The 25,194-nt window shown below is 37.6% G+C and overlaps 1 protein-coding gene across 1 annotated transcript; it reads right to left on the bottom strand.

Moving 5' to 3' along the window:
- Positions 1 to 652: 652 nt before the first annotated feature.
- Positions 653 to 24,427, bottom strand: LOC130053133 (SCO-spondin-like). Its single transcript, XM_056159780.1, has 12 exons — positions 24,267 to 24,427; positions 17,554 to 17,704; positions 17,252 to 17,427; positions 16,650 to 16,794; positions 15,913 to 16,091; positions 15,696 to 15,840; positions 12,779 to 12,969; positions 12,133 to 12,696; positions 10,367 to 11,911; positions 5,974 to 10,242; positions 5,763 to 5,876; positions 653 to 1,105 (listed from the first exon to the last, which is right to left on the bottom strand). Exons 1-12 carry the CDS (start codon positions 24,346 to 24,348, stop codon positions 1,014 to 1,016), a joined length of 7,653 nt encoding a protein of 2,550 aa, XP_056015755.1. The 5' UTR covers positions 24,349 to 24,427; the 3' UTR covers positions 653 to 1,013.
- Between the last annotated feature and the right edge of the window lie 767 nt (positions 24,428 to 25,194).

Here is a 25,194-nt window from a genome sequence, read left to right as displayed (position 1 = left end):
GTCTATTTTTATACCCCTATACGTGTATTTCAGTTTTATAATTCACGATACAGGTATAGTTTATACTTGGAATAGTTCAAATGCTGTAATTTATCAACTTGGTTGATATATTTTTCCAAACAGAACACTGAGTCTTAAAAAAGTTCTAATTAATTCACTCGAAATTTTGTATAAAATTTCAGTATTTTCGCCAATAATTAAAAAATTGGTCTTCAACCCCCACTTTTTTAAGTTGTATTTTAAATTGGAAGATCGGACCTTGAAAATTATGTAAAATTTTAGAAATTGACGTTACTCCTATGTCCTTTTAAACTCTCAATTTTGATATCATGAAGTTTTTCGTATATCAAGTGCAGAAAGGTCATTATTTATTTCCTTTACTAGTATTAATTTCTTTTTTCATCTGTAGTGTTAGAGGACATGGTTATGTATCCATTTTATGTAATGATTGATTTCTGTTGCTTATGTGTGTTGACACCAACAGAAAAATCAAGTTTAATTGAATAAATTTTAAGTGCAAAAAGGTGATATTTAGAACACTATAGCTCAATAACAACCGTTGCGACCCCAGGTTTTCTTTTTAATTTCCTAATTCTCCTTCAATGTAGAAATCAAACATACACTTCCCAAAAAATTGACATTACTCCAAATGTCAGGTGCGAACGTCTTTAATGCATTTAAATTGTAAATAAGAAAAACGCATTGACAAGAAATATGGAAAACACATGGCATAGTGTAAATAATAAATCAAACACTCAGATTGATTGTATACCAAACAATTAAATCATAATAATACATAAATAATCCTATAATTGATGGATTTTATGATATAGAATTGGCCGTAAATATAAAAATATAACAAATGATAAAGATAATGTTGCAATGAAAATAATGGACATTGATGATCGATGAAAATATTCCTTTACATTTGACAAGAGTATACACTTTCATAACACAATAATGAAATTGATCTTTACCGGTACATAAAAATATATCAATCCAGCATGGTAAAATTAACAATCATACTGACTGGATTTACAGGAGCCATCCGGGCACCTATACAATCCTTCAGGACAGGGTGAAGAGACGCTGGATCCACCATTACCTATAAAGATAATAATCCATTCATAAATTTGTTTTTGAAATACTGAAGAACTAACATAATTCTGTGATTACAAGATTACTTCATTCTACGAAATTTGAAGAACATAAGAACTTTGATATCATATATATCAAACATCAAAATCGATTTACTTGATGTAACAATCTCAATGACAGACGGAATCATTTCAACTGACTTACACTGCAAACCCATCTATAAACATATGTAGCCTAATAAAATATATAACCACTCCGAATCTACAACAAAAAATATATCACTTTTGGACTTTGGCTCCGTGTGCGTAGAATATTTTCCACAGAAGAAAATTTATCAAATTCAACAAAAGAAAATAAAGAATAATTTAAGAGAAGAGGCCCAGGGGCCTTATAGGTCACATGAGTATCATGTAACAACCTTCCAATGTTTGAATTAGGTTTGTGTTTAAATATAAGAATTTTACTTTTGGATGGAAGAAACATTGAATAGCTATGTGGTCATGAAGTACATGTGTCATTTTTATGTTCAATCAATAATCCTTTTTAAAAAACCTAGGTCTGAGACATCATAAAGAAAAGGGTTATTTACTCCTTAGATAAAACCAATATAAGAAGATTTTCAAAGAATTTCTACATTTTCACTATATGACCAATAGAGCCCCACCCTAACACAAGAACCCCTGCCCCAGGGGCCATGAATTTCACAATTTTGGTAGAGGGCTCAACGCTCATTGTAATTATGCCCACAGTTTGACTTCTTGATGTCCAGGAGTAAAGAAGAAGATTTTTTAAAATTACACTCATTTTGATGGTTTTTGCCCCACCCCTCAGGCCCCAGGGGGGCAGGGACCACGAATTTCACAATTTGTGTTCCCCTCCACCCACAGATGCTATATGCCAAAATTGGTTGAAATTGGTTCAGGGGTTTCAGAAAAGAAGCTGAAAATGTTCAAATGTTAACGTACGACGAACGACGACGGACAAAAACAGAAGATTTTCAAAGAAATATTGCATTTTCACTATATAATCAATCAGTCCCGCCTTTGCACCAGAACCCCTGACCCAGGGGCCATAAATTTCAGTTTTGAAAGAAGCATCCTTCATCATCATTATCATACTATTGGTTTGTCTACTTAATACCCAGCAGCAGAGGAGAAGATTTTCAAAGAAATAAAATGCATTTTCACTATATGATCAATAGGGCCCCACCCTAATACCAGAACCCCTGACCCAGGGGCCATGAATTTCACAATTTTGAAAGAGGCATCCTTGCTCATCATAACCATGCTATTGGTTTGTCTACTTAATACCCAGAGACAGAGAAGAAGATTTTCAAAGAATTTCTACATTTTCACTATATGACCAATAGAGCCCCACCCTAACACACCAGAACCCCTGATCCAGGGGCCATGAATTTCACAATTTTTAAAGAGGCATCCTTGCTCATCATTACCATGCTATTAGTTTGTCTACTTAATACCCAGAGACAGAGAAGAAGATTTTCAAAGAAATAATGCATTTTCACTATATGACTTATAGAACCCCACCCTAACACACCAGAACCCCTGATCCAGGGGCCATGAATTTCACAATTTTTAAAGAAGCATCCTTGCTCATCATTACCATGCTAATAGTTTGTCTACTTAATACCCAGAGACAGAGAAGAAGATTTTCAAAGAATTTCTACATTTTCACTATATGACCAATAGAGCCCCACCCTAACACACCAGAACCCCTGATCCAGGGGCCATGAATTTCACAATTTTTAAAGAGGCATCCTTGCTCATCATTACCATGCTATTAGTTTGTCTACTTAATACCCCGAGACAGAGAAGAAGATTTTCAAAGAATTTCTACATTTTCACTATATGACCAATAGAGCCCCACCCTAACACAAGAACCCCTGCCCCAGGGGCCATGAATTTCACAATTTTGGTAGAGGGCTCAACGTTCATTGTAATTATGCCCACAGTTTGGCTTCTTGATGTCCAGGAGTAAAGAAGAAGATTTTTTAAAATTACACTCATTTTGATGGTTTTTGCCCCACCCCTCAGGCCCCAGGGGGGCAGGGACCACAAATTTCACAATTTGTGTTCCCCTCTACCCACAGTTGCTATATGCCAAAATTGGTTGAAATTGGTTCAGGGGTTTTAGAGAAGAAGCTGAAAATGTTCAAATGTTAACGCACGACGAACGACGACGGACAAAAACAGATAGCAATAGGTCACCTGAATGATTCAGGTGACCTAAAAACGCGGTCATTTAGTTAACAATGTAGAAAAAGATCATACGAATCTCGAACAATCGAATTTCCTAACCTACAGAAAAAAGACGAAGCTGAGTAACCGTGTTCCTTTCATGGTAAATTATTCTAAAGGATTTACCAATATTCATAAGATTTTAAAATAAAAACGTCAAAAAATTCTTGGAATTTTCTTACCACCTCGGAAATGCTTTTAGTGATATTCTCATTGTGGCTTTCAGAAGAGAATTTAAAAGGCATTCTGGTACATAAGAAACATAATAATCTGATATTTAGAAAAGAAAATGTGTGCGAGCCGTGTGGTGCTAAAAGTGTATTTCATGTAAATATGTCATTAAAACTAATCAATTTGAGGACTGTAATGGTAACAAACATCATGTAAAAAAAACTCTCCATCGTCAAGTTCACATATTTAGGTAGCACTATTCCATTATCACCTGCATATGGTGTTTATATATCTCAACTGATTCGGTACGTAATAGTCCGCAATGTGTATGGTTAGTTTTTAAATCGAGGTAAACTGCTGACAAACAAGTTGATGGTACAGAGGTTTCAACAGTCTCATTTGAAGATAGGATTTCGCAAATTCTATGCTCGGTATAGCGATCTAGTTTGCCAGTACAACCTATAATTGGGTCAAATGTTGTCTGACGTATTTCATACCGATTGTTAGGCCGTTCGTGGCACACTGATTTTGACTACAGATAACTGCGTTTGCCTGATCAATATATAGGGTTCACGGCAGGTGGGACCGGTCAACAGGAGATGCTTAATCCTCTTAGGCACCTGATCCCAACTCTGGTGTAACCAGGAGTCCATGTTTGTTCATCAACTATCTATTTTGTATTGCTTATGGGATTTATGAGATTGATCACTGTTCGTTATCTACACCTTTCATACACACGTTGGTTGTCTTTATTCTTTATGACTATGCACATCGGGGACAATTTCAAGGTCACAATGTCATATAGAGTTTACTTTAGTGCAAACTATATATAAAAACAGGAGAGATATTATCAAAGAAAACTGGGGAAAAAAATCATCCGACAGATTTAAACATATACAACTTCAACACTGATTGATAGATTGATTGTATCTTGTTAAACGTCTCTCGAGAGAATTTTTCACTCATATGGAGATGTCACCAAGACCGGTGAAGGGCTTCAAATATAGGACTTTGCTCGGCACTTACGACCATTGAGCAATGGGGGTTCTTTAGCGTGCCACACCTACTGTGACAAGGGACATCCGTTTTTAAAGTCATCCCCGAGGACCCCTGACATTCACACCTGATGTCGAGCGTTCGGCAATGGAACTGTCACTACCTATTTTAACGACGTTGAACCCTGACTTTCTGCATGCGGGGGGAACGCTCTAGACCACCGCGGCGGTTGAACACTGGATAACAGTGGTAAATATGGAGGAAATATTATGATAATTTCCCCGCGATACAACTATACACCTGTATGTCATGACGTACTTATATAATTTGACGTCATATTATGTGCAGTACACTGAGGTACATTTTATGATGCGTGTTAAAACTTCACTCGGAACACCTTAACCCTGCTATATATATATATATATATATATATATATATATATATATATATATATATATAAAACACAACAAATTAACGATCCCAGTACAAGAAATACCCCCATGCACTTTGACACCTGTGCTAGAGGCAACTACAGCGTATTTCCATTTTATAAACTTAAAACAGAATCAACGTCCATGAGACTTGCTAAAGAAAATTATTTCATTAAACTGTTTTCTCCTAAACTAAACAAACTTTAATCAATGCATATATGAAAAATTCTGATTGTTAAATCTCTTAATTCATCAATTTTTATCATGTAAATGTTCATGCTTATTTTGTCCAAGTCACCTTTCCCGAACTTTTGTATTATGACGTCATGTATCTATTCCCTCCTCGCAAAGACTATCATGACGTCATGACGTCACAATAGACGTCTCTAAGATAAACAACTTTGTATTCATTATTAATTTGTATTCACCTGAGGATGGATGTTAAAATCCAGAAAGCGCTAGTGATTTAAATATATTTTGGAACTGCATATTTTCCTGCTTTTTTATTGAATTATTTTGACTGTGTGATATCAACTCTTTCTATTTGGAATATATATATATATATATATATATATATATATATATATATATATATATATACCTGGACACACCAGGGGTGGAATCAGGTGCCTAGGAGAAGTAAGCATCCCCTGTCCCCCTGTCGACCGGTCACACCCGTCGTGAGCCTTATATCCTGATCAGGTATATATATATAATATATATATATATATAATATATATATATATATATATATATATATATATATATATATAGGGAGAGAGTTAAATTTTAAAAATCGTAACATACATTCCGTTTCGTCACTGTCATCATCACAGTCAGGTAATCCATCGCACACATATGATTTAGGAATACAGCGAACTTTGTCACGACATTCAAACTCATCATTCGGAAATTCACAAACTGAAACGGAAAAGAATTACATATATTTTACAGAATTCACCATTTTCCGCGTAACTTTTAATTTATAATTTATGCAGATTAAGAATGAAATACTCACTTGAACAGCTATCTGTGTTGCATATTTTTGTTTCATTGGTTGGTCCCTCACATTGTCTACCCCCATATCGTGGAGCTGGATTAGTACAATCTCTTTCTCGAAGTGCAGTACCTCCCCCACATGTGACGGAACATTCTGACCATGAACTCCACTCACTGAATATACCATCTATCGGACACTCGAACGAATTGCAAGTTTTATTTTGTTCTGCATCGCCGGAACATGTCTTTCCCCCAAACTGCGGCGGTGGGTTTGTGCAAGTGCGAATTCTCGTTGCTTTGCCACCTCCACATGTTACAGAACATGAAGTCCAAGCCTCCCAATCGCTATATTCTCCATCAACAGGACACTCGTTTGTGTTGCAAATAACTGAATTTGACATTTCAGCATCACAATCTTTTCCACCGTATTTTGGAATCGGATTATCGCATGACCTGTTTCTTGACTGAGTGCCCCCACCACAACTTACTGAACACAATGTCCATTCACTCCAAACACCTATACCCCCATCAACTGGACAAGGAAATGTTTTACAATTAGAATATTCATAGAATAACCCAGAACAATTCCTTCCACCGAATGCTGGAGCAGGGTGATTGCAAAGTCGTAACCTTGATTTTTTACCACCACCACAGCTATGGGAACATGTTGACCATGCTTCCCATTCACTAAATGCACCGTCTATTGGGCATGGATGACTGTTGCATGATGAATATTCCTCACCATTACCGCTACATTGTTTCCCTCCATATTGTGGCGATGGATTATTGCATCGTCGAGACCTTGACTTCGAGCCACCTCCACAGGAAAGGGAACATTTAGACCAACTGCTCCAATCACCGTATTTTCCGTCGATAGGACAGTGATGCGTATTACATAGCACAATTTCTCCTTTGTCGCCATTGCAATTTTTACCCCCATATAACGGACTTGGATTTGAACATGAGCGTGATCTTCTAGAAGATCCTCCACCGCAAGTTACAGAGCATGGAGACCAAATACTCCAAACAGAAAAACCGCCATCAATAGGACAATGATGGTAATTGCAATTCAGAGATTCAGTAAAATGACCATTGCAAGGTTTCCCACCGTGCTGTGGTAGTGGATTACTACATGTTCTTAACCGTGTTTTCACACCCCCTCCACAACTCTGTGAACACTGTGACCAAACAGTCCAATCTGAAAAACCACCGTTAATTGGACATGGAATATCATTGCATGGCAGCGTTGTGGAGGAATTTCCATCACAATTTTTACCCCCATGCCTCGGTGTAGGTGAATCACATTGTCTTTCTCTTCGCTTAACACCTTTTCCACAACTTCTAGAGCAAACAGACCATGACTCCCAATTTCCGAATCCACCATCCACTGGACAAGGTAAAATGTTGCAATTTTCGGCTTCTTCGTATTTATCTGTACAATTTTTCCCTCTATGTTGTGGAAAAGGGTTACTACATTCTCTTTTTCTTGTCCTTGACCCTCCACCACACGATAAAGAACATAGAGACCACAAACTCCATTCACTAAATCCACCATCAATTGGACAATAATCCTCGTTGCACACTTTAGATTCAGAATATAAACCTGAGCAATTTTTACCGCCATACAGAGGACTTGGATTGGCACAAATTCGTCTTCTAGTTGATAATCCACCACCACAAGTAACTGTACAAGTTGTCCAAATTCCCCATTCTGAAAATCCTCCATCAATAGGACATTGACGAATGTTGCATACACTATATTCAAATTTAAGACCATTACAAGGCTTCCCACCGTGTCTAGGAGATGGATTGGAACAAGATCGCGATCGACTCATTGATCCACCACCACAGCTGGATGAACAAATTGACCAATCACTCCATTCAGAAAATTTCCCATCAATTGCGCAGGGAAATGAGTTACAATTTTGAACTTCTGAAAATGGATTGCTGCAATTATTTCCACCAAACGCAGGTATCGGGTTATCACATTTACGTTTCCTTGTTTTCATTCCACCTCCACATGTAGTTGAACAATCTCCCCAGACTTCCCAATTACTAAATCCACCGTTGATAGGACACGGTCCAGAGTAGCAGGACGTATCTTCAATGAACATGTCACTGCAATTTTTCCCATTATATCTTGGAAATGGTTTGTCACACTGCCTTCCTCGACGTTTAGAACCGTATGCACATGATGCGGAACATGGGGACCAAGAACCCCATTCACCGAAACCTCCGTCTATCGGACATGGATTTGTTTGACATGTTTTTATTTGAACAAACATTTCGGAGCAATTTTTTCCTCCATATCTTGGAACAGGGTTTGTACAAGAACGTTGTCGCTTCGAACTTCCGCCACCACAACTCGATGAACAGGAGGACCATAATCCCCATTCACTAAATCCACCATCTATTGGACACAATTGAATGTTGCAATTCAGATAATCTATGAAATGTCCAATACAAGGTTTCCCGCCATGTTGCGGACGAGGATTATCACATGTTCTGTTTCTAGTCTTGATTCCCCCACCACAGCTTCTTGTGCAATGCGACCAGCCATTCCATTCGGCAAAACCACCATCAACTGGGCATGAAAATTCATTACATTTTATTTCTTCTATGTTGTTGCCTATGCAGTCTCTACCCCCAAACGACGGAGTTGGTGAATCACAAAATCGTATCCTGTTCCTAATACCACCTCCACATGTCACTGGACACGATATCCACGGCTGCCATTCACCAAACTCTCCATGAACAGGACATGGTTGTGCATTACATTCGGTTGAGACTTCAAATAAGCCTTTACAATTGTCTCCCCCAAATCGTGGTGTAGGATTATTACATGATCGTTCACGGGTTCGTTGACCAGTTCCACAAGATTTGGAGCAAGAGGACCAAACACCCCAATCGCTGAATCCTCCCTTTATTGGACAAGGATTTTCCATGCACATTTTGATATCTTGAAATTTACCTGAACAATTGTTTCCACCGTATTGGGGAAGAGGATTGTTGCACTCTCTGACTCGCTTTGATGTTCCTCCACCGCATGTCACTGTGCAACTATCCCATTCACTCCAAGAGGAAAACCGTCCATTAACAGGACATGAAAACTCATTGCAAATTTCTGATTCCATTGACTTTCCAACACAATCTTTTCCACCATACTTTGGAAAAGGATTTGAGCAAGTACGTCTTCGATATTGTTTACCACTCCCACATGTCTTTGAGCAATCTGTCCATTCATTCCATTCAGCGTAATTCCCATCTACAGGACAGGGACTTTTGCTACAGTCACCCTCTTCTTTATAAACACCACTACAATTTTTACCACCATACATTGGTATGGGATTATTACAATGTCTAGACCTTTTCTTAGTCCCTCCACCACAACTTTTAGTACACGGTGTCCATGTATTCCATTCACTGAATGCACCATCGATAGGGCAGCGATTGACATTGCAATTCAATGATTCAACGAAATGCCCCGTGCACGCACGGCCTCCATGCTTAGGATCAAAACATATCCGATTCCTTGTTTGTATACCACCTCCACAGCTATGAGAACAAGGAGTCCAATCTTCCCATTCATCAAAAAAGCCATCAATTGGACAAGGAAACGTTTTACAAAATGATTCTTCTGAAAAATTTCCACTACAGTTTTTACCCCCAAATGACGGAATTGGAGAATCACAAAACCGGGATCGATACTTTTTCCCACCCCCACAACTAACTGAACAATCTGTCCAGCTGATCCAGTCACCGAAGCCACCGTCAATTGGGCAATTCAGTGTGTTACATGTTTTAGTTTCAGAAAATGTCTTGGTGCAATTTCGGCCACCATATCGAGGGTATGGACTATCACATTGTCTTACTCTATTTTGAGTTCCCTTTCCACACGATTTAGAACAAAGGGACCATCTTTCCCATGCTCCAAACTGCCCGTCAATCGGACAAGGATTAGTTTTGCATACGTTAGATTCTACAAAGGTACCTGTGCAATTACGCCCACCGTGGGATGGAGCTGGGTCATCACAAATTCGGCGTCTAAACGTGTCTCCTCCTCCACATGATTTTGAACACAGTGACCACGAACTCCAATTTGAAAACCCACCGTTGATAGGACAATTTCGAACCATACAATTGTCTTCTAAAATGGTATCACCGTAACACTGTCTACCGCCATATGCTGGTACTGGATTATTGCAATACCTGTACCGTTGCTTTTTCCCCTGACCGCAGGTCACGCTACAGTCTGCCCACTGCGTCCAGTCGTTGAACCCTCCATCAACTTTAAATGAAAACGTGTAAATTAGAATTAACAAAAACATACCATACAAATACATATTTTTGAACTGAATTGATAAATATTATCAGTTATCTAGCAAATAAACTACTGTATAATTCTTGAATACCTGGACAATGGTGATCATTACAGGTCTGAATTTCTTTCCAGACACCGGAACAGTTGGATCCTCCGAATGCTGGAGCAGGGCTTCCACAATTTCTTTTTCTTGTCCTCTGTCCACCATTACACTTTCGAGAACATACACTCCAGGTACCCCACTGACTAAATCCCCCGTGAATTGGACAAGGATTTGTATTGCAATCCATAATTTGTTTACCTCCACCAAAGCAAAGTCGACCTCCATTCCTTGGTCGAGGGTTATCGCACACTCTCTCTCTCTCACGCCGGCCTCCTCCACAGGAAGCGTTGCAGTGTGTCCATGAATTCCATACACTCCAGCCACCGTCAACAGCACAAAGTTTAATCAAGCAATCTTGTGTCTCTTTTTTAACCCCAGTACAGTTCCTGCCATTATATTTTGGTAATGGATTAGTACATGTACGACTTCTAGTTTTCTCTCCCAGATTGCATGTCTTTGAACAACGACTCCAATCGCTCCACTGACTGAATCCACCGTCTATCGGACATGGGTCTGCATTGCAGTCTATTTCCTCCTGATTGTCCCCGGAACAAAGTTGTCCCCCATATCGAGGAGAAGGGTTATCACACCTTCTCTCTCTTTTACGCCTTCCTCCACCACAAGAAACACTACACTGAGTCCAAATTGACCATAAAGCCCAACCTCCGTTCACAGGACAGAGTGTTGTTAAACAAGTCTCTGTCTCCTTGTACGGACCAGTGCAATTTCTACCGTTATATTGGGGAGATGGATTAGTGCATGAACGATTTCTAGTTCTTTCTCCCAGACCGCATGTCCTTGAACAACGACTCCAATAGCTCCACTGACTGAATCTGCCGTCTATCGGACATGGGTCTGCATTGCAGTCTAGTTCCTCCTGATTGTCCCCGTAACATCGCTGTCCCCCATATCGAGGAGAAGGGTTATCACACCTTCTCTCTCTTTCTCGCCTTCCTCCACCACAAGAAACACTACACCGAGTCCAAATTGACCATAAAGCCCAATCTCCGTTCACAGGACAGAGTGTTGTTAAACAAGTGTCTGTCTCCTTGTACGCACCAGTGCAATTTCTACCGTTATATTGGGGAGATGGATTAGTGCATGAGCGATTTCTAGACTTTGTTCCTAATCCGCAAGATTTTGAACATGAATTCCAGTCACTCCATGAACTAAACCCACCATGAACGGGACAAGAACCAGAGTTGCACGTCAGGGTTTCCATGTTTGCTCCCGAACAGAGAGTGCCCCCATGTTGGGGTCTTGGATTTGTACAACCTCTTCTTCTTCGCTGATGTCCATCTCCGCATGACACACTACAGTCTGTCCAAGGCGTCCAATCACCCCAGTGTCCATCTACAGGGCAACCAACTATTGTGCACGATACAATCTCTCTGTAACTACCGGTGCAATTTCGGCCATTATATGCTGGCACTGGATTTGTACACGTTCGACTTCTTGTTTTAGTTCCAGTTCCGCAAGTTCTATTACATGTGGTCCATGTAGACCATTCGCTGAATCCTCCATCCACGGACGCTAAAATACACGTAATAATCTATTGACATGAATCTTCTGCTATCTATGTATATAAAATTTATATTGATGAAATATCTAGCAAATTGGTCGTCTATATATGTCCTTGGAGTAACTTTCGATACAATGAAGGAAAATATTTTGAATTTCAACTTAGTATTTTATGATAATTCAAAATCGAATTAATCATTTAGATTAAAAGTTAGTTTCATTATCAACTATACCTTCACAGGTTCTATTTTGTACTGCACTTTGAATTCTTGAAAGTGTCGTAAATGAAGAGACTTGAAAAACATGCTCATCACTAGGAGATGACGCTATTGCATTCAGTTCTTCTGTATCTGGACCACTTCCAACTCCAATTGAAAATATTCGTACTTTGCGACTACGTAGCTCAACTGCTTCTTGTTTCGTTTCATCCGAGTCAGTAGATTTCCCATCCGTAAACAAAATTACAATACTAGCAGCATCTGGTCTTTTAACATTAAAGATCGACTGTCTTGCATATTTGAGAGCAGCATCTGTCCGTGTAGAGCCGCCAGATCTATACGTTATTTGTTGTACTGCTAACAGTATGTCAGTGACATCAGAATAATCGGAAAATCCGATAATTTTATTCACAGATGCACTAAATATTATCACACTAAATCTAAATTGCTGGAAATATAGACCTTGTATGACGTCTTTTACGAACAATTTCATACTTTCGAAATTACTCGTTCCAACACTACCGCTATCATCCATTATTATCAAGATGTCTGCAGCTCCACAGCCTTTAGGTTGCATTCCTAAAATAACATTCATATTACTCGTGTGCAAAAGCAAATATAAAAAGTGTAAGAGTTTCTGCTATTCAATTATTTTACGTACCGCTTCCAGGCCATTGCGTCGATCGACAAGACACACCAGCGTCCTCACTATGTTGGCAATCGTGATTTTTCCAACCGCCATGCTGACATTCTGAAATGGCTGTCTCTGTGCCCATACAGTTTACGTTATCAAGCATGATAGTACCAAGGCCTTTTGGAAAGTATCCTCCCTGCCTAGCAATGGCATCTTTCCTGCGGTGAAGAGAATACTGAAATTCTCAATAAATGTGTTGTATTTGGGGATACATTTCACACACACACACACACACACACACAGAGAGAGAGAGAGAGAGAGAGAGAGAGAGAGAGAGAGAGAGAGAGAGAGAGACTTCATTTCTATTATGAAGTCTGTGGAAGATTATGCCAGACGATGGGTTAAATATGAAAAAGAGGAACTTGACACATTGTCAAAATGGATTAGAAATATAAGAGAAATATTAAAATCCCGCATTAGACATATCAAAACAAAAGCATGTAATATCTATCCTCCTGTGTTTAAAGGACACATATCGTGTTTTCAAAGTATACAAAATTATATGCATTTTGTCTTCCTTATGCTTATAGAAATTAATTGTAATAGTTCGTTCGCTGAAGTATTCCGATAATTAGCCACAATACGGACTTAAATCTAAGCCCCGATTTCAAAAAGCCTAGTTAATTAGATAGGTAGTCACGTGGTACAGTGACGTCATATGCGACCTTCGTCGATCAACTTGTTGTAAAAGTAGTGTTAGATATTTTTAAAAACTCGGGTTTTAGGGGCCTAATAAATTTACCATGGATAACATTTATTTCGATGTTAACAAATTTCCCGAGCCTTATATCTTTTAGCCACCAGTGCATACAAATAGCGGCCCAAATGTAGCGAGGAAAGCGAGTATGAAATCTGCGAGTAAATAGTGTTTACATGGGATCACTGTCTAAACACAATATGGTAATGCCATTTCTGTAAAGAACTGTAATTAGCGTTGTTGCTTTTTGAAAATAAACAGTGCAATTATTATTAAATTTATTTTGGAGAAGTTAGATCTAAATTATGATACGATTATGTATCATTGACAACTAGGCCTACTGTCACGGGTGCATTTCGAGAAAAAAATAATAATAAAAATTATCAAACTTATGGTGAAAATCCCAATACTTTTAGATTATTTTATTCAAGCAATTTTATTAATCATTATTTTTTTGTTATCTACACGTTGTTACTTAGGAAGTGGGAGCGCGGCGTGCTGTACGTTGTTGTAAACACGTACGTGTTCCTTAAAAAAAAAATGAAAGCATTATAATTCAATTCAAAGTTGGGAAATATCATATTTTATTATTTATAATTGAAAGTTCAATTATCTTTTATCTTCAAATTTCTTTTTTAAAACTACCAGTTGGTAGACACTGCTAGCGAAGTTCTGCCTATATGGTGTTACAAGGTGAAGGTCAGTTGGTGCGAGTGTGTATTGAATTTGAGAGCAGAACGGAAAGCATAAGCCATAGGCCTATATGTAACAGTGGGTAGCTTCGATAGAACCATTTTCTCGCAGTTTATCTACGTCTTTGTCCAAGTGCTTGTTTAAAAAAGTACAGGGACAAATTCTACTGGGTTTTTTATGGCAAAGTCGTTGTGCCGACAAAAAATATTCACGTCTTGTCCCTCATACCTTCCTTCGAAAATTGAAAAAAACACAGTCCAAAGCCTCTCTACTGACAGCAAGTACACCCTTAAACGGCACAAAACACCCTAATGCAGTGTTATTTACAAGCCGTTAATGTGATAATTGTTTGTTTGTCAATTAAATCTAATCTGTTAATGAAATGGCTAACAACTGTTTTCAAATCTTCTCGCTCGAGGTCGCATATGACGTCACAGATAATGGCACGTAAAATATCGAAGAAAATATGCATATCGCAAGATTTGAATTTCATCGCTTTCAAACTCGAAAACTACGCAAACTGTTTCCTTTAAAACACATGTAAAGTAGTTTTAGGCATAAAATGAATTAATTTTGCTGAAAAAATTAAAAAGTTTAAAAACATGCGATGTGTCCTTTAATAAACCAGAGAGATAAAAGAATTAGATAGGTTACATGAGGAATTTGGTTTGGTTCCAGCTGAAAAAGCTTGTAACAGCATTGCCTTTGCTTGTAAGGTTCATTATTACAACTGCATTTTAAACGAACATAGCATTAATTTCACATTTAGTTGTCATACTTATACTCAAACTGCCCTTGCAAAAGATGAAATTCTTCAAAATCATGCTTCAGTTTTAAACACATTTAATATCCCAGTCAATGGTTTAATTGAATATAAGTTACCGTACTTATACTGGATTTCTAAACTTCACAAACCCCTTACAAAAAGATACATTGCTGGATCCAGTAGGAGAAAAGGTGAAGATAACGAATGGTGATCAATCTCATAACTCCTATAAGGAATGCACAATTAAGAGTTGGGCAAACACAGACCTCTGGATATACTATAGGTGGGATCCCATCTCAGGATCAGGTGTCTAGGAGGAGTAAGCATCTCCTGTGGACCGGTCACACCCGCCGTGAGCCCTATCTCCTGATCAGGTAAATGGAGTAGTCCGTAGTCAAAGTTAGTGTGTAAAGAACAGCGACCGATATCATAAATGCGATAAAATTGAGAGTACGGCAAAAACAAGGACCCCTTGAATCACTAGATGTGGGACCAGTTGCTTAGGAGGATTTACCACTCCCTGTTGACAGGTCACACACTCCGTGAACCCTATATATCTTAATCAGGTAAATGAGGTTGTGAAAATCTCAAAACTTGCTATGTAAAGAATGGCTCAACAATTGGCATAAAACACGTTAGGCGGCATTCAACCTATTTTATTAAAGTTTACTAGAGTATGTGTGGTGTTCAGTAAATTTTCTATACTTAAACGAGTAAAAGAGGTTTACCTAGAAAGTCCAAGTGTTGAGCACATCACCATCGCATCTACGTTATCCCAAGAATCGTCACATATTGTTCCCCATGAACCATTGTAATATATTTCAACACGCCCTTCTAATGCTGTCTTCCCGCCTACAAGGCGCACAGCTCCATCTGTTGTAGAAGCTTCAGTTAGAATATACACACCGAAAGGTAATTACAAGCTGTGTATTTCTATATACAAACCTAATGAACAAACAACCCCTGCATCCTCCGAGTGTTGGCAGTTATGTGAACCCATGGCCGTTCTGTTACAACGAAATAAATCTATTTCATCTCCTTGGCAGTTTACATCATCCATCCAGATTTCCATCTGACTGTTACCTTGGCCGAAGTAAGCTGATGTTTTCGCTACAGCATTTACTCTGTAAGTTCAGTAAAATGGAATTCAATATGCATACTGTTTTACATCCATACATCAAACACACTCATTTGATATCGCCATAGTAGCCACTAATTCCATTTGAACAATCAAAATAGAAATTTTTCTTCCTAGAAAATAGCTTTTACTTTTGATGATAAAGGTTATGTGCAGTTTGAATTTCAATAGTATTAGCTGAATATCAATAATGCTTGTTTCCTGGGTGTGTCTGGCGATGGCATCAAGTATTAGCGAAGAACAATTTTTGTTCGTCAATGAATTTTCCACTAAATTACCAACGAAACTGCATGTTGTAACGAATCCATGAAATTTCTTTGTCAGTAGCCTGTCTTGATTCAAAAACTGATCAGACGCATAACATGCTCTAGTGTCTTGAACCCGTAAAGGAAATATAACTTTGCATAAAAGAGATATTTCTCTAATATCCGGAAGATATTTATACCAATTTTATATGTTGGCTGGTTGTTGTCGACTCGTAAATCGTTGGTATACATTGTATATGCATTTTTATGTTAAAGAAAAATAAACGGCGCAATGTCACCTTGAATATCCCAGCATGAAGCATGTAACCGCAGCGTCCGTATTGCCCCAGGAATCATCACAGACAGTCCCCCATTTATTATTGTAAAGTATCTCCACCCGACCCTCCATATCACTGGTTCCTCCCGTCAATCTTATATTTGAAGCTTTAATCCAAATCAATCTTAATACATTAATTACTGATAACAAATATCAGGTACTGATAAGTCTAATATCAATTTGTAATACTATCATTCCAATGTTATTCATTACAATTGTTTTAATTGGACAAAAATAATAAATCCGAAAATGCGATGAATTCATACGCGCCAGAAAGGAAATAACGTAGTGCGGGGAAACTATTCATTTTTTTGAAATTGTTAATACAGTAAACGAATTGGAATTATAAGAATCAAACGTTCTTTTAAAAGAATTTATCGATGTGGAAACTGTGGACATTCTAATCATAAATTTAACATAAAAGTGCTTCAAAAATAATGTTTAATTCTATAATAAACATAATTCTATGAATAAGTCATCTTAGGAATCTATTTTATCTTCAAATTGCTAATAGTTTTATCGAAGAGTCTTCATAAAAAGTAATGGTCCAGAAATTTAGAATACCCCCCGCTTGGCAGACAACTCCGGCGTCCTCCCCATGACCACAGTTGTGAAAACCAAGCACGTTTTGTTGACATCGAAACAGATCTGTATCAGCGTCTGCACATCGAAGTTCATCCATCCAAATTTGCCCCGTCCCTTCTCCAAAAAATGCCGACTGCTTAGCTGTAGCATTGGTCCTTTAAAAAGCAGAAATAGCATCACGAATGACGACGACGACGAAAACAGAAAGGAAGAGAAAGAATACATTCAACCCATTACTTCAGATAAAACAAAAAGTATATATAATCAATTGTGATAAATACCTCCTGAATCCTAGCATGGAGCAGACGACAGCAGCATCTTTGTTATCGAAATTGTCATCGCATACCGTTCCCCACTTTCCATTATGTAACACTTCTACCCGACCTTCACTAGCTGATTGTCCACCCACTAATCTTATAAGCTGGGACTGGGCTGAGAGAATAAATAGTAAATACTGTGTAGAATCATTCAAAGTGATAGCTACGAGGTAAACTGCCAACACTCCCTGATTTTCACGATTATCTAAATACGTCACAATAGCGTTTTCTCGTCTGCTTGATAAATCTAAATAAAGACAAATGCAGACATACTAGTACACTGTTATGCATTGTCTAGATCACATGACTACATTTATTATATTTCGGCTATTATGACGTTTGTGATTGCCGTTGAGTAAGATAGTCAATGGCTCCGAGCAATCTTGGTGATATGATTCTAAATACTATTTTAAAAGTATTTTGTTTCTATACGTATCACGAAATCCTGCTATAGTATATATTGGTATTGTTTATCAAATGAATGGAATACACACGACTAAGAGAGAAAAAATACACACGACTATAGACCCACATGCAGAAACTTAGAAGTGCAAAACTAATGTTACTTTGTTAGGTACTTCACTTGCAGTTGCTTCTACCTTTTAACACTGGACGTAAAAGTATAATGAAATGATTTACTAATACTGCACATTGTAATTTTGGTACATACGAAAAACGATTTGAGCCACACAGAACATTTACAATCAACTGAAGTATTGGCTGGTAATACTTTTATTTCTCAGAAACTTATGCCAAGTTATGGCAAGGTATCGCAGTAAGAAAATACCCAGTTTAACACAGATAAGACCACCGATGATCTTACCTCTAGAAGTCTAAATTGGACATGTGACTGTCACTTGATTTAATTCTGGTTAAAACAGGTGAAAGAATGCATGACATGTAGTACAGTCTCAAATATGTACGCGAGATATTTATGTAGCAATATTCCATTACCACCTACATGAAAGGTGAAGATAACGAACAGTGATGGTGTTTATTTATCTCAACTGATTCGATACGCAAGAGCTTGTTCTGCGTATGGTCAGTTTTTAAATCGAAACAGGCTACTGACAAGCAAGTTGATGGCGCAGGGCTTTCAACAGTCTCGTTTAAAGTCAACATTTCGCAAATTCTATGGTCGTTATAACGATGTAGTTTGCCAACACAACCTATCATTGCATGGGTTGGGCCGTTCTTGGCACACTGATTTTGACTACGGATGACTTCGTTTACCTGATCAAGATATAGAGCTCACGCCGGGTGTGACTGGTCGACAGGGGATGCTAACTTCTCCTAGGCACCTGATCTCACCTCTGGTATGCACTGTACCCAGGAGTCCGGTTTGCCCTACTTTCTATTTTGTAAAGCTTATATGAATTGTGAGATTGATCACTCTTCGTTATCCTTACCTTTCATGATTTAACAGTATTTTTACTAGGAGGACAATATTTGCAAAATTCGGACCATGCAACTTTAAAGATATCATTTATAAAATTCTAAATTACACTGTAAAATATTTACAACTGTTTCAATTCAGTCTACACAGATTACTTTCCGTTTTGGAACATTATTATCATTATATACTTACAGAAGAACGGGAGGAGGTAGTATTGGGGTTATTGAATTGGAAACCTTTGTTGAAGAAATCTATGCATGCAATGTTCAACAGAAGAACAGATGTGAGGGTGCTTCTTTCGATTCTTAGTACGGGTCGCTACGGATCGTCTTCACACACACGTTACATATAGAGGAGCGAAGGTCATTTGGTTAGTTGATAATTGGATCCATTAAAAAAAAAATTATTGTTTAAATGTCGTTTATATTGCAATAGATCATGTATAACGTGAGAAACGGATTCATAGGAATAATCTAAGTACATGTATATGGAATACAGGATTTTGGAGAGAAAAAGACCACGTCAAGAAACCGACGAGTGGTTAACTGGAACTGTGCCATCCCGGTATACTTCTCGCATATACATATGTATGGGTTACTCTGGTTAGTTTAAATCCTCCAGTTCAACATACCTTTTGAGGTCTCTTTCTCTCGCCCTGCTTTTCTGGTACTTAACATTTTTCTATATTTATGCTTCCTGATTGTGACATTTGAGATAAGTCACATCTTGTTCTCTATATGCTTATCGCTGCCACAACTATTACTAGTACTTATGCCTCATTGAAATATTCATAGTACATGTACTATTCACGATCGTCCTAAACTTGCAGAGTATGCGAGGTCGCACGTCATAAATGAAATTGGTTCATCATAAGTAAAGATTTACTGTAACCTGTGACCGTTTTTATTTTCCTTGTAGAATGATCTTGAAAGTTTTGTATTACAAAAAACATTGTTGGTTTACAAAGTATTGCCATCTCTACTGAAGATGACTGGTTGTTCATTGTTTATATGAAATTAATTATAGCTCCTGTTTTATGCATTGATAGGGTTGGCATGTCTGAATCCACTAATGATTAACAAAGAACGGTGAATAAGTATGGCTTCTACTGTAAACTGACAGTTACTGATTTCAAATCTTTTATAGGTCCACTTTGTATCGAGATCCGTGCCTGATATTGATTTTAATTGTTTACAAATAATTCAACTATAGACATAATTGAGATATTAATGTAATGGATTCTTTAGTAATTCTACATGAAAAGTGTAAAGGCGTTATACAATAGTTTATTTTACGAACAATTCAAGAATACGTCACTCGCATAGAGACATCGCCTTATTCAGATGAAGTCCCAAGAAGTTTCAGCTTTGCACGGCGCTCAAGATCGTAGCAGTTAGGGTTCGTCATCTTGTCAAGACCTACCGTGACATGGGACATCCGTTTTATGATCACATCCGAAAGATCGTGACTCTGACTTCTTATGCTGCGCGCTTGGTGAAGGTACACCATTTCGTATGAGGTTATATCAAACGTTTAAGGTCTGACGAGGCACTGGGGTCGAAAACTGAATCCTGACCTCGTAGTTGCGAATCGATCACTCGCACCACTAAGTTACCAGACCGGTAATGTTTCATGTTCTGATATTTCTAGAGGTCCAGTGACAAAACAGACCTCACCGGTCGGTGGTTTAAGCATTCGCTTCGTGACCGGAAGTCGTGAGTTCACGTCCCGCTAGCACCATGTCGGCGTCTAACTTAAGACATAAAAATAAGCAGTAGCGGCTCCTTCGCCATACGCTTGAAGTAATTAGAAGTGACAATACCGGGTCTTTCGGATATGACCTTAAAAATGGGAGTCCCATGTCCTAGCAGGCGTTAGCACAATATAGAACCTCACTGTTACAGCCCTGGGTAGAAATTTGTGGTGCATATACTTCATCTACAGCTGGTGACGGACATTGAGCAAACAAACGAACAAAACAAAAGGATTTTTCAATTACAAAAAATAGAACTAAAAGAAAGAGTGAAGGAATTCAAATATGCGGGAATTATACTTTTAAGGTCAAAAGTCTTTTGTAAAATAGAACACATTTATAGAGATATGTACAGTGGCTAGAAAAATCAGAAGACAAAACCCAATTACATGTCAACTTGATTTGCTGACAATTTAAAGGTGTCGTACAAGTAACACATGTACTTTACAATCTAGATGTCTTAGAGGTATGCATTAAAAATGCTGACAAATTGTTTTAATTTAAAAGCTCTGCAGCAACATAGAAACTAGATCTACGGTGAAACGATACATTTTCCTTTGAATGTCGATATGTAGGATGATCCCAAACAGTTTCATCCCCAAGAAAATAAAACTGAATGTTCTGAATAGATATTAATTTACATGATATCATATTAAAACTTAACAAGATGTACTGTGAGCAATGCTCACTAAGAATACCCCCCCCCCCCCGCTTACCCCAATCTTCCAAAGGGTGTTGTTAATAGGTATAAATTACCTCTTTCCTGAGTGTAAAAATATGGTACATGCCTTTGCAGAAGAAAATTGAAGATATAGTCCGAACACAAATCCATGGCGTAAACTTATAATTTTGACCTTGAGATCAAAGGTCAAGGTCATAAAGAGGTCATGAATGTACATGACACATAGTCTCATGGTGATACACCCATGTCTTATGGTATGACTATGTCAAAACCCTATAATCAATTTTGACCTTGAGGTCAAAGTTCAAGGTCATATAGAGGTCATGAAGGTATTCGACACATCGTCTCGTGGTGATACACTCATGTGTCAAATATGATATGCCTATGTCAAAGAACAAAGAAGTCATGGCCCTGAAACGAATCCATTGTAAAAGCCTTTAATTTTGACCTTGAGATCAAGGTCATATGGAGGTCATGAAGGTACATGACACATCGTCTCATGGTGATACACTCATGTGTCAAATATGGTATGCCTATGTCAAAGAACAAAAAAATTATGGCCCGGACACGAATCCATTGTAAAAACCTTTAATTTTGACCTTGAGGTCAAGGGTCAAGGTCATATAGAGGTCATGAAGGTACTTGACACATCGTCTCATGGTGATACACCCATGTGTCAAATATGGTATGCCTATGTCAAAGAACAAAGAAGTTATGGCCCGGACACGAATCCATCGTAAAAACCTTTAATTTTGACCTTGAGGTCAAGGTCATATAGAGGTCATGAAGGTACTTGACACATCATCTCATGGTGATACACTTATGTGTCAAATATGGTATGCCTACGTCAAAGAACAAAGAAGTTATGGCCCGGACACGAATCCATTGTAAAAAAAAAAAACCCTTTAATTTTGACCTTGAGGTCAAGGGTCAAGGTCATATAGAGGTCATGAAAGACTTGACACATCGTCTCATGGTGATCTACCTGTGTGCCAAATATGGTATGCCTAAGTCAAAGAACAAAGAAGTTATGGCCCGGACACGAATCTGCACAGACAGACGGACAGACGGACAGACAGAGTGATTCCTATATACCCCCCAGAACTTCGTTCGGGGGGTATAAAAACAAACCACAGATTTATTGCATTCACAAAATCTTAATAATATACAGATTTTCAAATATTTGGTATAAGCAAAGTTGAAAAACTTTAAATGAGCTACTCCTACTGGCAACGGAGGATAACACCCATTTTTATACTTTCGGACATTGTCAAATGACGTCAACGAACAGATGAAGATAACGAACAGTGGTCAATGTCAAAACTCCTATAAAGAATACAAATAAGAGTTGGGCAAACACGGACCCCTGGATATATCAGAGTTGACATCATGTGCCTAGGAGGAGTAAGCATCCCCTCTTGACCGGTCTCACCCGCCATAAGCTCTATAAACGGATTATTTCGTAGTCAAAATCAGTATTTAAAGAACGGCCTAACAATTGGTATGAAACACGTCTGACGGCATTCGTCCATAGGCTATGTAAACCTAACTTTCGAATGGTAAAATAGATAAATATTTTACCAAAGACTTTTTGAAAGTCCTACAAATTATCGTCCCGCAGTAGAGATTGAGAAATTATTTAGTTTTCCCCTGCTTGAAAACATTTGCAATTTCTGTAATAACATCCAATGAATTTCATTAGTATGTAATGTAAGGAAACAGTACCCAGACATTTGATATTGAGAAGGACCAAGTGTGATATAATGTTCAATTCTTTAAAAATTCTTATAAAGGTTTCAGTTTTTATTTCAAAAGTATACGAATTAGTGTTTCTTCTTTAATCCTCATATATTGTATCGCTGCAGCATATACTACATGTACATACAATGTATGAATAGGAAATACCTATTTATTTTTCATTTATCTTTGTACCTCCTTAAGGTAACCTATAGGTTGTTATGCGTACCAATGTAGTTGTAGTCTAAGGGAATAAGCTGAACTTGAAGCTGAACTAGAAATTGTGTTTGACAGAAACAGTCGCAGATGACGCGAATAAAAATATTGCATTCGTTTTCTTCCCAAGCTTTAAGGTGGCTCACTACATCCAGAAATAGTTTCTTAAATCAGCACAAACTGATTTAATCATAAATGATATGCTGATATATAATAAGTATATATGCCAAAAAGGCAGAAAATATGCAAATTTGGATAGAAATATAATTTTCAAAAAAATTATTTCAATAGATATGTACAAAAGACTCTGGCGGATTTGAACTCGAGATCTGCGGTCCTCCAGCCAAATGCTTTAACCTCTGAGCTACGATGGCAGACAAACAAATCAATCGATACAAATAATTTCACAAAACATTTAAATCGCCATCTTGTGACGTCATGTCATAAAGAGTATAAGCGTTAGTGTAGTGCGCTACCTTAAAATTTGTATATATTTGGTCAATGAATTGTTGAATATCAATATTGATTGATTATTTATTTATATTAACATGTCTTTCTATTCAATGCATAAAAAAGTTGGGTTATAACATCATTTTAAAAACGAGAGAAGAGCGCGTGTTAACTAACCAAAACAAAAAATCTCTAAACTTCGTTCAGGAGGTTTAGAAATGACAGTTGATAATCTTGCACAACATACATTTTAATATCCTAGGCCTATCTTACTTGTTTGTCATTTATGTTTTTACAATAAATATATGTTAAATCCATTCTCGTCCGTGATTTAAACATTCAGCATTGCTGTAATTTAACACACGATTCGATCTATACCGTTAAGAGAGAGAGGGAGGAAGAGAGAGAAACAGAGAAAGAAAGAAAGAGAGAAAATTCCTTACCATTACTGAAAGATGAGGATGGTATAAAAGTCAATCCAATAAATACGATACAGATATTAATATTCAAAAGTGACGATTCCATTTTTCGTTAATGGTTTGCCAAGTTCGCCATGTCATTCACCTTTGTAGAAGAAATCTTACTACGTAATAAAACTTATGTTTGAAAGAGGAAAGGGGAAGTCTCAACTTAAAAACGGTTCTTGTATTTGTATGGTGTATAATATTGCTGTGCTTATGGTGAAACTACTTAGGAAGACAATTGTTTACGAGAACACTTAACACAAATCAGAAAAATATAGTTAGCTGCCAATCTACCGAAGTCCACATTTGTAAGATTCAATTTTCTTTGTATTTATTTTCCGTTAAGGTTATGAGTTGATGATTTCATGGACAGATTTGTTGTTTTAATTTTAAAGGAGTTTGGATGTCTGTAATATTTGATCTTAGTCTCCATACACTACGTCATAGCTCCAGATCTGCCGGTCAATGTTGCATCTAACTATCCAGAGAATCTTTTATATGAAGTTCAGCTACTATTTATTAAGAAATGTTAAATATCCCTGAAACTAAGTATTTAAGCAAGCTCTCTCTCTCTCTCTCTCTCTCTCTCTCTGTACATGTATACAAGTTACCTTTACAAATGATGACTTGTATAATATATATACATGTATACTAATCAAAACTTCTATCCCGTCACTCAGTGAATAAATACTATCGTGAATTATTGTTTTTCTGGTGCTTGAAATTTCAATGTGTTACAGATTCAAAGGCATAAACAGCTTACATCTAATTTTCATCATTAATTTTATCCGTTATCTCTCATGATTGAATTGGCATTGATTAGAATGATAGACATGATAAATACCACGTGACCATCATTTGCACAGATAACTGATCGGCACCCGTTTCTCATAGAGTTGATGCAATG

The sequence above is a fragment of the Ostrea edulis genome, chromosome 1, assembly GCF_947568905.1.
Source record: "Ostrea edulis chromosome 1, xbOstEdul1.1, whole genome shotgun sequence".
In the NCBI taxonomy this organism is placed as follows: domain Eukaryota; kingdom Metazoa; phylum Mollusca; class Bivalvia; order Ostreida; family Ostreidae; genus Ostrea; species Ostrea edulis.
This window is presented reverse-complemented; position numbering and strand designations above follow the sequence as displayed.